The 13,957-nt window shown below is 55.8% G+C and overlaps 1 protein-coding gene across 1 annotated transcript in view; it reads right to left on the bottom strand.

Annotated features, from left to right (window-relative positions):
• FBXO41 (F-box protein 41) overlaps positions 1 to 13,957 on the bottom strand; it is a 35,263-nt gene that overhangs the window by 18,927 nt on the left and 2,379 nt on the right. Inside the window, exons 2-4 of the mRNA XM_025200706.1 lie at positions 4,637 to 4,847; positions 3,891 to 3,970; positions 1,875 to 2,230 (exon numbers count right to left, since the gene is read on the bottom strand). Coding sequence (XP_025056491.1) covers positions 1,875 to 2,230; positions 3,891 to 3,970; positions 4,637 to 4,847 — 647 coding nt within the window. The remainder of the gene's footprint in view (positions 1 to 1,874; positions 2,231 to 3,890; positions 3,971 to 4,636; positions 4,848 to 13,957) is intronic.

Raw genomic sequence — 13,957 nt, 5'->3', positions numbered from 1 at the left:
GACTTGGGGGTCATCATTGACCACAAGATGAACATGAGCCTGCAATGCGATGCGGCGGCTAGTAAAGCGACCAAAACGCTGGCTTGCATCCATAGATGCTTCTCAAGCAAATCCCGGGACGTCATTCTCCCCTTGTACTCGGCCTTAGTGAGGCCGCAGCTGGAGTACTGCGTCCAGTTTTGGGCTCCACAGTTCAAAAAGGATGTGGAGAAGCTTGAGAGAGTCCAGAGAAGAGCCACGCGCATGATCAGAGGTCAGGGAAGCAGACCCTACGATGACAGGCTGAGAGCCCTGGGGCTCTTTAGCCTGGAAAAGCGCAGGCTCAGGGGTGATCTGATGGCCACCTACAAGTTTATCAGGGGTGACCACCAGCACCTGGGGGAACGTTTGTTCACCAGAGCGCCCCGAGGGATGACGACTAGGTCGAATGGTCATAAACTACTACAAGACCGTTTCAGGCTGGACATAAGGAAGAATTTCTTTACTGTCCGAGCCCGCAAGGTCTGGAACAGCCTGCCACCGGAGGTGGTTCAAGCGCCTTCATTGAACACTTTCAAGAGCAAACTGGATGCTTACCTTGCTGGGATCCTATGAACCCGGCTGACTTCCTGCCCTTTGGGCAGGGGGCTGGACTCGATGATCTTCCGAGGTCCCTTCCAGCCCTAATGTCTATGAAATCTATGAAATCTATGAAATCCAAGCAGGACCAGCCCCAACTACATCATCCCAGACCTCCAGGGTATTGCAATCATTAAATCATGGAAAATGAGGTTTGAAGGGAGCTCAAGAGGTCACATCTAGTCCATCCCCCAACTCAAAGCAGGACCAGCCCCAACTACATCATCCCAGCCAAGGCTTTGTCTACCCGAGTCTTCAACACTTCCAGGGATGGAGATGCCACCGCCTCTCTGGGAAGCCTGTTCCAGTGTTTTATTACCCTCCTCATGAAAACTTTCTTCCTAATATCTAGCCTCAACTTTCCTTGCTGCAGTTTGAGCCCATTGCTCCTTCTGTCATCTGCCCCCACTGAGACCAGCCCAGCTCCATCCTCTTTGCAGCCCCCCTGCAGGGAGGTGAAGGCTGCTATTCAATCCCCCTCGGTCTTCTCTTCTGCAGACTCAATCAGCCCATTTCCTTCAGCCTCTCCTCACCAGTCCTGTCCCCCAGCCCCCAAAACATTTTCATTGCTCTTCATTGGACTATTGCTGCTGTGAAAACTGTTCTTTCCACCCATTTTAACCTGGCGCCTTTCAGCCTCACCTACTGTCCCGTTGTTCTCGCGTTGGGAGCCAGGGAGAAGAAATGCCCCTGTATCAGACCGTGGGAAAGTCCAAAGACTCGCCATCGCCTCCCCTGCTATTTATCTCCTCCTGGAGGTGACAACGCCATGGTTTCCCAAGTCGTGATACTCTCACAGCCCTTCCCTTGCTACTCCTTTGTCTAGTTCTGCAAAGGGACCAGCATACAGCAGGCCTAATGAGGCCGGTCAATGCTCTGCACGAATCCTCCAGACAAACAGCTTGCTCATCTATTTTCGGTCTCACCTACAGGCTGAGCTGCGGTCTCCAGTGGTGCTGCCCGCTGTGAAACCCAGGTCTCCCTTCCTGCACGATGCAGTTAATTGGGAACCCCAGTGCAGAAGTGGCTGAGACTGATTAGCCCAAGACGCATCGTGCTGGACCTTGCTATTACATCTCACCCAAATGCACAGCGTCTGCCAGGCTGGGGCACTGGCTTCAGACCGGAGTGGTCTGAGTTTCCCAGACCCAGTTCCCCATCTCATTGCTGGTGACTGAGAGCTCATTGGTCTCAAATGCAGCTGCCGTCTGGGGTGAAATGGGTTCCCTTCTTGCCCCCGCAAAACTCAGCCTCACCCATCAGCCTGCAGCTGCTCACGGGCCTCGTGGCATTGGCTTGCTGAGCCTCGGTGGGGAGCCGGGGTTCCTGCTCCCACACCTCCGCCTCCGACTCGGTCGTGCGGGAGCCCACGTCGGAGATGTCGCCCTCCTCGCCCTCGGTGCTGTTGCGGTAGGGCCGCCGGTGCCAGTTCTGGATGGCCTGTCTGCGCAGCCCCGAGCTGCGGGCTACCCCGGGCCGCTCGAAGCCACCGTCTACACCGCGGCCCTGGTAGTGGTGCCCGTCGGCGGTCTCGTCCGTCGGGTACAGCTCGGCGCTGTCGCTGTCGTAGCAGCCGGAGCTCTGGGAGACGGCCTTCACCCGGCTGGAGGCCCTGTGGGGATATGAAGACAACACGTGACAGTGAGGTGGGGACACGGGGACAACGCACGGCAATGAGACAAACAGCATCCTGGACCTAGAGCCGGGCTCCCTTGCTTGCCCGCCCCAGACGCAACGGTCCAGCTGGGAGAATGACAAAATGTCCCTTGGTCCTACCATGACTTAGTTCAGGTAGGAAGAGAGGTCTCTGCTTTCCTTGCCAATAGCCTAAAAAGGTCATTTAGTAACAGCTCATCTGAGCCAGGCAGGGCTGGTTGCCGCATACAGCCAGGAAGGATGTTTTTCCCCTCCTGTTGCTACACATCAGGGATGTTTTTCTGCAGACGAGGCTGGGGATGGTGACTGGTTTGTGCAAATGCTCCTGCTCCTGGCTACAGGGTCTTGCCCCTCTATTCAGCTTTCTTTTTGGGACCTCTGGAGTCCATTTAAACAAGCCTTGCAGTACCAGGACAGTGGCAGCTCTTGCCCCGCTGCTTTAGCTGGCACAGGTTAGGGGCTTTTGGTGTCTTTGGGCAATGTGCCATGTAGCTGTGCAACTTGCTGTCTGTGTTTAGGAACAGATTATGCAGCAGGGTTGACTGTGTAGTTTTAGGAATAGGTTAGACCAAGACTATATAGGATGCTTTGGATAGGGATAATCCTGCCTTGAGCAGGAGGTTGGACTAGATGACCCTGTGGAGGGTCTGAAAGCACTGGAACAGGTTACCCAGAGAGGTGGGGGATCTCCATCCTTGGAGGTTTTGAAGACCCAGTTAGACAAAGCTTTGACTGGGATGATGTAGTTGGGGCTGGTCCTGCTTTGAGCAGGGGGTTGCACTAGTATCAAAGGGATCCCAGGTCTGACCAGGTGTTAGTGTGTCACCCAATTAAACCCCATAGAGATAGCCCCACCATTCAGAGGCACCTCCAGCTTCCCATGTAGGTCAGAAGCACCTTGACGGCTTGGAAACATGCTATAAAAAGAAAGGAGGTGTCAAAACATCCCCATCCTGGCAAGTGAAGTTTCCTGACATCCTAGACATGCGTCCCAGCATCTCTCGCTGCATCACGGCAAGACAAGGCAGGGAAAAAACCGCTCCTCTTGATGGGTCCCTGCAGATCTTCGACTTCAAAGCATGCCAACAACTCAGCAATGCACAGAGACGGTGATGAGATGGTTACAGGGATCTCTGGCTCTCACGATGCTGCTAGAGGCCTTGGGATGAGCAGGTAAGGACCCACACCCAAATGTGGAAGCCAGAACAAAAAGATGGAAGCCATACAGGGTGTTCTTCGTGCCCCACACAGGGCACAGCTCTTCCCCCAGCAAAGGAGACGGAAATTCAGGAGTGTCGTGGAAGACAGCTCCTGTGGGGCATGGCAGACAGCCACTGATGATGGAGAGAAGTGGAGTGGAAAGAAAGCACAGGCTTCTCCCGCTCTGTAATCACCACCAGTAATATGCACTGAGCCAATGCTGCCCTGTGCTGGAGTCATTTGCACCCTGCGCTGGGATTGCCCAGAGACCCCAATGCACAAGGTGCATGGACTCAAATGCCCACATAAAATGAACGGTCCCAGCCTGCGAGCATCCAGGGAGCACCCCCACCTCTGCACGGGAGAAGGGGGACTAGAGAGACAGCTGTGGCCAATGCGTACCCCATACAGCTTACCCAGTGCTGGAGGAGGACCTCTGATTGGAAACGACATAGGAGCTGTGCGCAGCTGCCCCCGAGCCGGGGTGCCTGTCCCGCTGCGGAAGAAGGAAGGGAAAGAAGACCAGAGAGTGAAACCCTGTCCAATGCAAGGAGAAACTTGGCACCAGCACCAAGGTGCAAGACTGACTCCAGCAAGGCTGCTCCCCTACTGCCTGCGCTCCCTCTGCCTCGTGGACTCAGCCTTGGCCCTGCTCCCCATTCCCCCCCCAGCACTGCCTTTGCAGAAGGAGACCAGCCACAACACATGTATACAGCGCCTCGCACGTCTTGGGCTGTGGCTGGCTCACCCAGGAATGCAGCCATCTCTGGGGTGGAACGTGAAAGACCTCTGGCACCCGCGACACGGGGAGTGAAGGAATAACTCGAACAAAGAGCCAAAAGAAGGTTTTTCTTCTACAACCCTGATTGTAGCTACTCCATTTGGCAATTTTGGACTGAGCGGTAGCAGCTCAAAGCACCAGGGGAGCCTTCATGTCTGCCCGCCACTGATCTGACAGTTCCCACCCACCCCAAGCAGCCAGGCAATGCTCATAGGTGGTCTTTCATCCATGCAATGCTGTTCGGCTTTGATGCATGCGGGCTTTACACCCCACGGGAGCGGGAAGGGAGAGGTCCTGCTCTAGCAACCGCGCTCCTTGTATCCCAGCCGGACCCTGCTTTCCTCACCGGCATGGCAAGCCATGGACAACTTCGGGGCGTACCTGTCGGCTTGGGCCCTTGGAGCCAGGTGCGCTGCACCTGCCCAGGCTGCCGTTGGGGGTGGTACTGCAGCTGCTGCTTATGATCTGGAGCTGCTTCTCCGCCCGGTCCGCCCGGTCCAGGAGCTCCTCGATGAACTGCTGGAGTCGCACCTTGGCGTTGGCCTCGCGGGCTGCCGTCTCCTTCAGGAACTGGTCTATCTGGATGACCTCCCTGGCGGGGGAAGAAGCAGAGGTGAACACAGCAGCAGCCTCCTTGAGTGGTCCCTGAGGCATCATCACCCACTTACGCTAGTAGTCCATGGGGTTGCTTCGTCATCATCCCCTCCTCTCACGGTAGCCTGGCTTCATGGCCCACACCCCAAATTCTCAACCTTTCCCACCATCCCGACCCCAAACTGGCCGCCTCCCAGTCTCCCCACCTCCAGAGCTTCTCTAGACAAGGCCAATCCAATGTCCTAGGAGTCCAGATACAGGCACAGGCATCCTATAAGGAAGCAGATCTCTATAGGATTTAAGCTGCACAAATAGGGATGATCCTGCCTTGAGTGGGCGCTGGACTAGCTGACCTGTGGGCTCTGCCAGCCGTGTTTTCTAAGCTCCTGTGTTTGCTGGATGCGAAGCAGGCGGGGAACTCGGGGCTCTCCCTGGCTCAGCGCTTGATCTGGCTGTCTCAGCCTAAATGAACGCAGCTTCTGCGCTCCGATAACCCCGGCTGGCTGCGGACTCGGCCCCAGACAGTCGCACAGCCGAAGCGCTCAGGAGACTGCGCTGAGCGGGGGTGAGCAGACCTGGCACTGTCTCTCCTGAAATACATCCCTCTTTGCTGGCTAATTCATCTATTAAATCTGACACCTTAATGGGGCTAATTCCATTCAAGGCCATCCATCACTAGGGCCTGGGCAGCTCACAGCGCGCATGGGCACGGGCCAGACTTTCTCTGCTGGCCATGGCAGTAATGTGGGGTACCGTGGATCTCCACTTGAGATTTTCAGAGCCACCTGGGACACAGGCTCTCCGCTGGGAGGTCTTGGGGGTCGTGACCTAGGGCTAAGGGGTCCGGAGCACCTTGCCTTAGGGGAGAGGGTCCTGTTTCAATTTCAGCAAGAAGGGAGAGGGGTCTAATGGGAGGGGAGTCCCAGCTAGGGGTTTTGGATGCTGAACATCCAGTAAGATCTACATCCCATTAACTCTACAGCGGCTACAATGCCATTATACACCAGTGCATCAGCGCAGCATCTAATGCAAAGCCCTGCTGCTTTGCTACAGCCTGACCTTGAGCCAGGACTGGGGGAACTGGGCTGATTTAGTCTGTAGAAGAGAAGACCGAGAGGGATTGAATAGCAGCCTTCAACTCCCTGCAGGGGGGCTGCACAGAGGATGGAGGATGGGGGCAGATGGCAGAACAAGGAGCAATGGGCTCCAGTTGCAACAAGGGAAGTTGAAGTTAGATATTAGAAAAAACTTCCTCACTAGGAGGGTAGTAAAGCACTGGAAGAGGCTCCCCAGGGAGGTGGTGAGCTCTCCATCCTTGGAGGTTTTGAAGACCCAGCTTGACAAAGCCTTGTCTGGGATGATGTAGTTGGGGCTGGTCCTGCTTGGAGCAGGGGGTTGCACTAGATGTGACCTCCTGAGCTCCCTTCAACCCTCCTTGTCTATGATTCAATGATTGCAATACCTCTTAATATCTCAGCTGGCACCTTCCACCTCAGAGCCTGGTGAGCTTGGCAGCCAGTGACCCACCCCAGGAAGGCAGGTGGTGGTTGCTACCCCTGTTTTAGAGAGGGGGAGGTGGAGATGACCTGCCCAGGACATCCCCGGTAGGTGGAAGAATCGGATGCTGGCTTCCAGGGCTGCATTATAGCTGCTAGGTCACCCCAGGGTTTGCAATGAAGCTGAGGGCTGGGATCCTGGCTCGGTAACTTGGCTGCAGTCACTTCTGCCCGGCTTCACTGGATCCCTCCTCCACCTCTACCCAGAGAGCTGGTGCTGCCCTGCAGGCTGTGAATCCCAAGCTCTGGCCTTTTCTGCATTCAGGTTTTACTAGGTCACCCCGTTCCGCTCCACCGCCCGAGCCTCCCTCCTCCAGCCAACTGCTTGGGAGGTCCCTGGCAAGGAGGTGTGAGGCAAAAGGATGCCCCATCCAGTCCTTGATCCTCTCCCCCCTCACTCCACTTTGCTGAAATGCAGCCAGGTCTGGGGTGGAACATAGCAGCAGTCCGACAGGCAGAGACCAGGCTGCCAAAGAGTCTTGAGAGGGTTGCAATACGCCCCGGAAAGATGTGCCAGGGCTTCCTAGGCCAGTGCCCGGGTCACTGCGCCAGCTGCTCCGCTGGTGAGGGGATAGGGGTGTACCTGGGGCCCCAACCCCATGGGCAAGAGGGAACCCAGGCATCCGGGGGCCCCAGCCAGAAGGCATGCTGGTAATTACTGGAGAACATTATCAGCCAAAAAAACCAATAGCTGATAATAAAAATTTCCATTTTATTGATGCTGATCCGATATATCGACGTACCTCTAAGTGAGACCTTTCATCGCCTCATCGTGCTCTTTCCCCACGGGCTGTGTGTGAGGGGTGCTGATTCAGAGTAAGGGGATCTGAAAGGCCCTGGCCTGATGTCATCCTCAGTGCCCCTGAGGAAACCCCCCAAAAGGGGACCCGCTGCCCTAGATCCAGTTGTGACTTGGGCTGAGACCGGACACACTCATTCCACCCAACAGCCTCTGCCTAACATAACACAAAGGGAAGGGGGCCTTGCCAGCGAGCAGGGGGCTTCGCTCGAGCCTGCAGTGACAAACCAGGCTCTACAGAAAGCAGAAATCACTTTGCTGAAATGCAGCTGGGTCTGGGGTGGGATACAGCAGCGGTTCAACAGCACAAAAAACCAGAGGAGTGCCGTGTCCAGATGTCCAAATGTGCACATCTGCCCTGGGCATGGAGCAGCCTACGCTCCTCCTCTTGCAAGGAGGGCATCGTGTCTGACCCCTCCGGCAGCACTGCCCGCCTTGGGGCACTGTTTTGCAGGGGAAAACATCACCAACCACGCTTTGCTGCAGCCCAGGCCCAGCCCTCACCATCACCACACTGATTTCTCACTTTAAACACAGCCAGGAGGCTTCTGGGGCCAGGCCAGATCTGTCAGGAGGGGAGGAGAAGCCGATACAAGGCAGCTTTCCCTCACCCTGCCCAGGACAGGACCCCTGCCGGCACCGAGCAGGTGGAAAACAGGACCTGTTGCTTCTCCCTGACTCAGGACAGTGCTCTAGGAGCAGCGAGGTTCACTTAACAGTGTCCTATTAGAAAGCAGGTTGCTCCATGGCTCATTAGTCCTATGCACATCGGTCCCTGAATGCCCCCTGCCCCTCCAGCGCCCCTGGATGCTCTGGGCCCAGGGACCGTGGCTGCTTGTTGCTCCAATGAATGATGATGGTGATGATATCCTGCCCCTTTGGGAGTCAGCCCTGACACCCCTGGGAGAAAATCCGGACTTCACGTCTAGGAAGGGAAAAACAGCCGGGACCGTGCAGAGGACGGTGGCTTTGAAAAACTTTCCGCTCGGAAAGAGCAAGATCGCCCTTTAAATTATACACGCACCACTGAGCAACGGCAATAGGTGGCTGTAATGACCTCCAGGCCTGCCGCTAAGCATCAAGCAAGGATTACAGGACCAGGTGATGGAGAGCCAGGGGCTGCACTCAGTAGCTCGGGGCATCCAGCCCCACGTTCCTACGTCAAAGCAGGGCTTTGGGGTTAGTAGTGCCGAATGCTGTCGCAGCAGTCTGGGATGAGCCCAGACACCTCTCCCATTTAGGCATCTAGTTCAGGATCAGCCTGGATCAGCAGGGCCTAAAAGACCTCACCGCTGTAGGTGGACTCGGACCGGCGCTAGTCTTAGGCCAGCGCCTGCTGGCTGCATTTCCAGGGTAGCAGCTCCAGCGATGGGTGCAGAAGTTAAACCTCTTGGTCACCTTCCTGGCAGCAGCTGTGCTGGGGAAGGGAGCACTGGCACTTCCTCTCCTCCACCTGACTGCGATCTGCTGCAGGTCTCCTGGGACAGCGTCTGGCTCTGGTGCTGCAGAGTGTATTGATTATGAAGCCAGGGGAGAGAGTCCCGCTCTGTGCGGCCGGCCCTTTGGACTAAAGGTGGTGAGAGGCTGTTTTGAAATGGGCTGGGTTCACATGCAGCCCTTGCTGCATGCTCTGAGGATTGCAGAATCACAGACAGGCAGGTGGAAGGGAGCTCAGGAGGTCACATCTAGTGCAACCCCTGCTCCAAGCAGAACCAGCCCAACTACATCATCCCAGACAAGGCTTTGTCTGCCTGGGTCTTCAAAACCTCCAAGGATGGAGATTGCACCACCTTGCTGGGGAGCCTGTTCCAGTGCTTCACCACCCTCCCAGTGAGACAGTTTGTCCTAATATCCAACCTCACCTTCCCTTGCTGCAGCTTGAGCCCATTGCTCCTTGTCCTGCCGTCTGCCCCCACTGAGAACAGCCCAGCTCCATCCTCTTTGCAGCCTCCCTGCAGGGAGGTGAAGGCTGCTATTCAATCCCCCTCGGTCTTCTCTTCTGCAGACTCAGTCAGCTCTGTTCCTTCAGCCTTTCCTCACCAGTCATGTCCCCCAGTCCCACAACTATTTTCATTGCCCTCCACTGGACTGTCTCCAATGTGCCCACATCATTTCTGTAGTGAGGGCCCACAGCTGGACACGGGACTCCAGATGTGGCCTCCCCAGTGCTGAACAGAGGGGAAGAATCACTGCCCTCGACCTGCTGGCAATGCTCCCACCAATGCAGCCCTGAATGCTGGTAGCCTTCTTGGCAACACAGGCACACTCCTGGCTCATATCCATCTTACTGTCCCCTGTCACCCCCAGGTCCTTTTCTGCCCAGCCCATCACCCCTAGCCTGTCCTAGTACATGGGATTGCTCCCTCCTAAGTGCAGGACTTTGTACTTGTCCTTGTTGAACCTCATGAGATTTCTTTTGGCCCAACCCTCCCATTTGTCTAGGTCGCTCTGAATCACACCCCTGCCCTCCAGCATATCTACTGCTTCTCCCCGCAGCTTGGTGTCATCTGCAAACTTGCTGAGGGTGCGCTGCATCCCGTCTTCCAGGTCATTGATGAAGATATTGAACAAATCTGGCCCCCAAACTGACCCCTGGGGCACTCCACTTGATACCAGCTGCCAACTAGACATTGAGTCATTGATTACTGCCCATTAAGCCTGACAATCAGCCAGTTTTCTATCCAAATCCTCCACACACAGCCTGGGAGACAGGATGGAGCAGCCCAGGCACAGAAAGGCTCCAGGCTGGGTATGTCTGGATTATCGCTCGGGAGTCTGGTGACTTGGGGACTCAGCCAGGAAGGACCCTCCTACTCGGCAGGGTGGCCGCTCTCGCTTTCTCTCTGCTGCCAGCCCAGGAGGCTGGGAGCCTGGCTTGTGTTCGAGTGGCAATGCTGTCCCTATGTAGCAGAGCCCTGTTTCCATGGGCCTGACACACAGCTCATGCAAGTCCCATGAAATCCAGCCATTGACTTCACCGAGCTTGGCCGGCATCACCCTCAAGGTGCCGGGGTCGTGATACCTTGATGCCCTACAGCAGTGATTCTCAACCGGGGAGTCCATGCTCCTATGGGTTACTGTGCCGTCCTTTAAAGGGTGCTGCCGCATGTAGTGCAATAGGTGTGCAAACACCTACACGTGATTCACAAGATGAACTCAGGGGTTTTAAGTAGGAATCCAGAGCGTCAAAGCCACTCTGCCCTGCTGCGCGCTGGCTGAGCTCTCTGCAACAGGCTCGGGTATTTTTCTGTAGTCAAGAAATGAGCAGAAGTGAAGAGCTGGCATTTTATAAGAGGGGCCTGGAGTCCAATGAGGGAGAATCCCTGTCCTACAGCAGCACAAACGGCATCGGGCCCTCAGACACGGGCAAACCCACCGCCCTGCTGACACATGAATCACTGTTGCCATGCCATGCCAGCCTCCTTACACCAGGACCTAAGTGGCTACATCATGTCACACCCTCACATGTCACAATGTGCACCCAGTGACATCAGATTTGCCCAGAGTTGTGATGCAAACATTGCCAGGTCACAGCCCCCGCCTAGCACCGACACTTTGGAGGATGCAGACTGGGCTAACACCCAGTTTACACCAGTATAAGAGAGGACACACTCCTGCGCCCAGTGGATAGAAGTGCCTCAGTGGAAGCAAATAAGACCCTACCGCCTCTCAACTTCACCGTGGCTAAAACTGCCTACAAATGCCCTTCCCAGGGTCCAACCTGCGCAGGACGATCTGCATCCATCCCTGGAGCTGACAAGGAGATTTTAGAGAAAAACAGACATCCAGCCTTCAACTTGGGGCTTGTTTCCATAACCAGCAAAGCCTTCTGGGTGGGAAAAGATCACTGTGAAACATCCATCTGCCTCACAAGCTCCTCACCACACAGCGTGTCTATACGTGCATTTACACCGGCTTAAATTTACTGCGCAGTAAATTACTGAGCAGTAAGCAGGCATTAAAGCGCATTAACACTAAAGTTAGTCCCAAGTCAGTCCACAAACATATGCACACATACACATCTGCATGTACACATGTGTGGCAGAAATGCCACCGTCTGTGTCTCCCTCCAGAAACCTGTCCCGGTCAGCTTGGGACACTGGGGTTGAATTCCTGAGGGAGGGGGGATTTTCCTCCCTGCCTACGTGATAAACGCCTGGTGCCGAGCAGGGGGGGTCCCTCTGGTCACCTGAGTGGGGGAGGGAAAAGCCCCATCTCACCTGCCCAGGTAACCAGTGATGCTTTTTAAATTGGTTGGCTAGTTGCCAACACTGCTGGCTTCTCTTGGACTGGGCTGCTGAGGTCAGAAAGGCTGTATAAGGGCCTTGTCCAAGAAGAAGGAGGAGAGAAACCATTTTACCAGCACGGCCCAAACACCAGGACACAGGGAGAGAGTCTGACCCAACTGAAACGCTCTCTCTCTGGAAATCTCCGAGCCAGATCTCTACCATCTTCTGGATGATACTTGTGTTTCTAGAGGGCTAGGCAGCTCCCAGTGATGCATCTGCGTATCAAACAGCGACCTCAGCCAATCTGTTTTGCTCAATGAGAATCCCTTGATAGTGCTCTACCTCTTACCCTATTGTAACCCTACCCTTTGTAACCAACAAAGTTCTCCTTTGTACCTAGTGTGGGAGACTTATTGAGGGGTGGGTTTAATTATGCCTAGGAGGCCCCTTAGGTCTGCGGACTAAGGGAGACCATCCTTTTTGGCCCCTGACTTGGGGGGGTGCCCCAAGTGCTTGTTTTGGGTTGAGTACCCATAGGACTATTAGGCCTGTGTTTCCCCGAGGACACAGGACCCAGACAGTTCCTTCTCGGGGTGGTGGCAGCACACATTACCCCCCAGACTCTGCGGTGGGGCTTGAAAGGGGGTCTGCCAGGGCTTAGGCGCCCCTGGGGAGACGCGTGGAGTTTGGAAGGCGGACGGGCGTAAGGAGGTGGGAGGCTCAACATGGGAGCTCCCCCGACTAACCTCCCACCTCACTACGCCTGTCCACCTTCCAGACTCCATGTGTCTCTCCTAAGCGGCCTCCTAGCCAACCAATTTAAAAAGCATCACTGGTTACCTGGGCAGATGTGCAGGGGCTTTTCCCTCCCCCACTCAGGTGACCAGAGGGACCACACTCTCAGCACCAGGCTTTTGTCACGTAGGCAGGGAGGAAAATCCCTCCCCCCTCAGGAATTCGCCCCCAGTGTCCCAAGCTGACCGGGACAGATTTCTGGAGAGACACAGACGGTGGCATTTCTGCCACACACATGCAGGCAGAGTGTAAATGCAAAAGGGCAAAGCATGGTCAGAAAACACAAGAGTCCATTCAGTTTGTGGAAAAAAAGAATACCAGGGGGAAAAAAAACAACCAAACCCACAGCTGCAGAGGTTAAGACAAGCCCAGGGCATTAAAGGGAGCATGAAGAACATTTGCAGCTGTGGCTGGGATCCAGAGACGCTTGGGGGAAACCTGAGCTGTCAGTAAGCGGGAAGAGTGCTGGGATGGATGACTTGGTAAGGGCAGAGACGCTGGGCCCTTTTCCTCAATGCCATGGAAAACCCAGAGCAATTAGGATGAGCATTAGGGGAAGGAAATCTCTAGAAAGCATGAACGTCCACCAACCCCCCGGCCGAGGGGAGCAGTACAACCCACTGCCCTACCAGCAAGTCCAGGTGAGAAGTCACAAGCAAAGGGGAACAGCCTGGAAGACGGGGGAAAGCAATGGACCCTGACAAGTCCACAGCAAGGAGAAAAGAAAATCCCAAGTAGCCGGGTAATACAGACACAGCGCGAGAGGCAACGCTGACAGGTTTGAGGTGTAAATCCAGCCCGACAGCCCTGATCATCTGCTCGACGGCACTACAAATGCAGCGGATGACAGGGAGCCGGCCAACACGACAGATTCAGATCTGGGGTAAAACGCTGCGCCGCGCGACTCGCAAATCCTTCCTCAGAAGCTAATGAAAGCCGGTGGGAATCGGAGCGCTGTCGCGTGGATGGAAAACTGCCCGGGAGGCCAGAAAGAAAGGGTAATGCTATGTGGCAATGGAGCAAAGCGAGGGAGAGACAGGCGGGTTTGGTCGGGGCTGATGTCTGGTCCTATTTAACATCCTCATTAACGAGGTGGAAGTCAGCGCAGACGTCGCATCTGTTCAATCTGCAGATCACCCTGAATCCGGCGGCGTCGCGAGCAGCAGTGAGGCCAAAGAGAAAACGTGGAGAGATGTCAGGGGTTGCTCCTTTGCAGGTGGAAATCCGGGCTGTGCCACTGACACCCGGGAAGTAAAGCTGATTTACACCAGCTGGGATCTGGGAGAAGTTAGAGCCAAGGACAAAGATGGATGGGAAGGGGCCGCGGGGTGGTGACAGCGTGGGGCTGGGGCCTGGGCTGGAGCTGCGATCTGCTCCCCGCTCATCCCTGCAAGGGGTGCTGGTTCCCCAGGGACGTGCAGGGCAGGGAACTGGTGCCCAGCACAGGGATGAGCTGGGGGAGTGGATTGTGGCTCTGCCCTGAGCACAGTCACCGCCCCATGATCCCAGCCCTGGCCTCTGCCCACCCATCCTGCTCCTAGACATTGCTTCCCACCTGCCTGCGGCCCCATCCCACCCACCCGGCTGAGCGCGCTCTGCCCATGGGGGTCCAGGGCCAGTCTCTATGGAGCAGCAGGTGCCGGGTGCATGGCTATGGGGTGCCTGGGCAGCAGAGCCAGGGTCCAATGGTGGCAGTGGGGCACACACCTGTCCCCAGGCAGTGGCGGGG

Source organism: Alligator sinensis, unplaced genomic scaffold (genome assembly GCF_000455745.1).
Source record: "Alligator sinensis unplaced genomic scaffold, ASM45574v1 scaffold12_1, whole genome shotgun sequence".
NCBI classification, from domain to species: domain Eukaryota; kingdom Metazoa; phylum Chordata; order Crocodylia; family Alligatoridae; genus Alligator; species Alligator sinensis.
The sequence above is the reverse complement of the archived record's forward strand: the minus strand, read 5'-3'. Positions and strand labels throughout refer to the sequence as shown.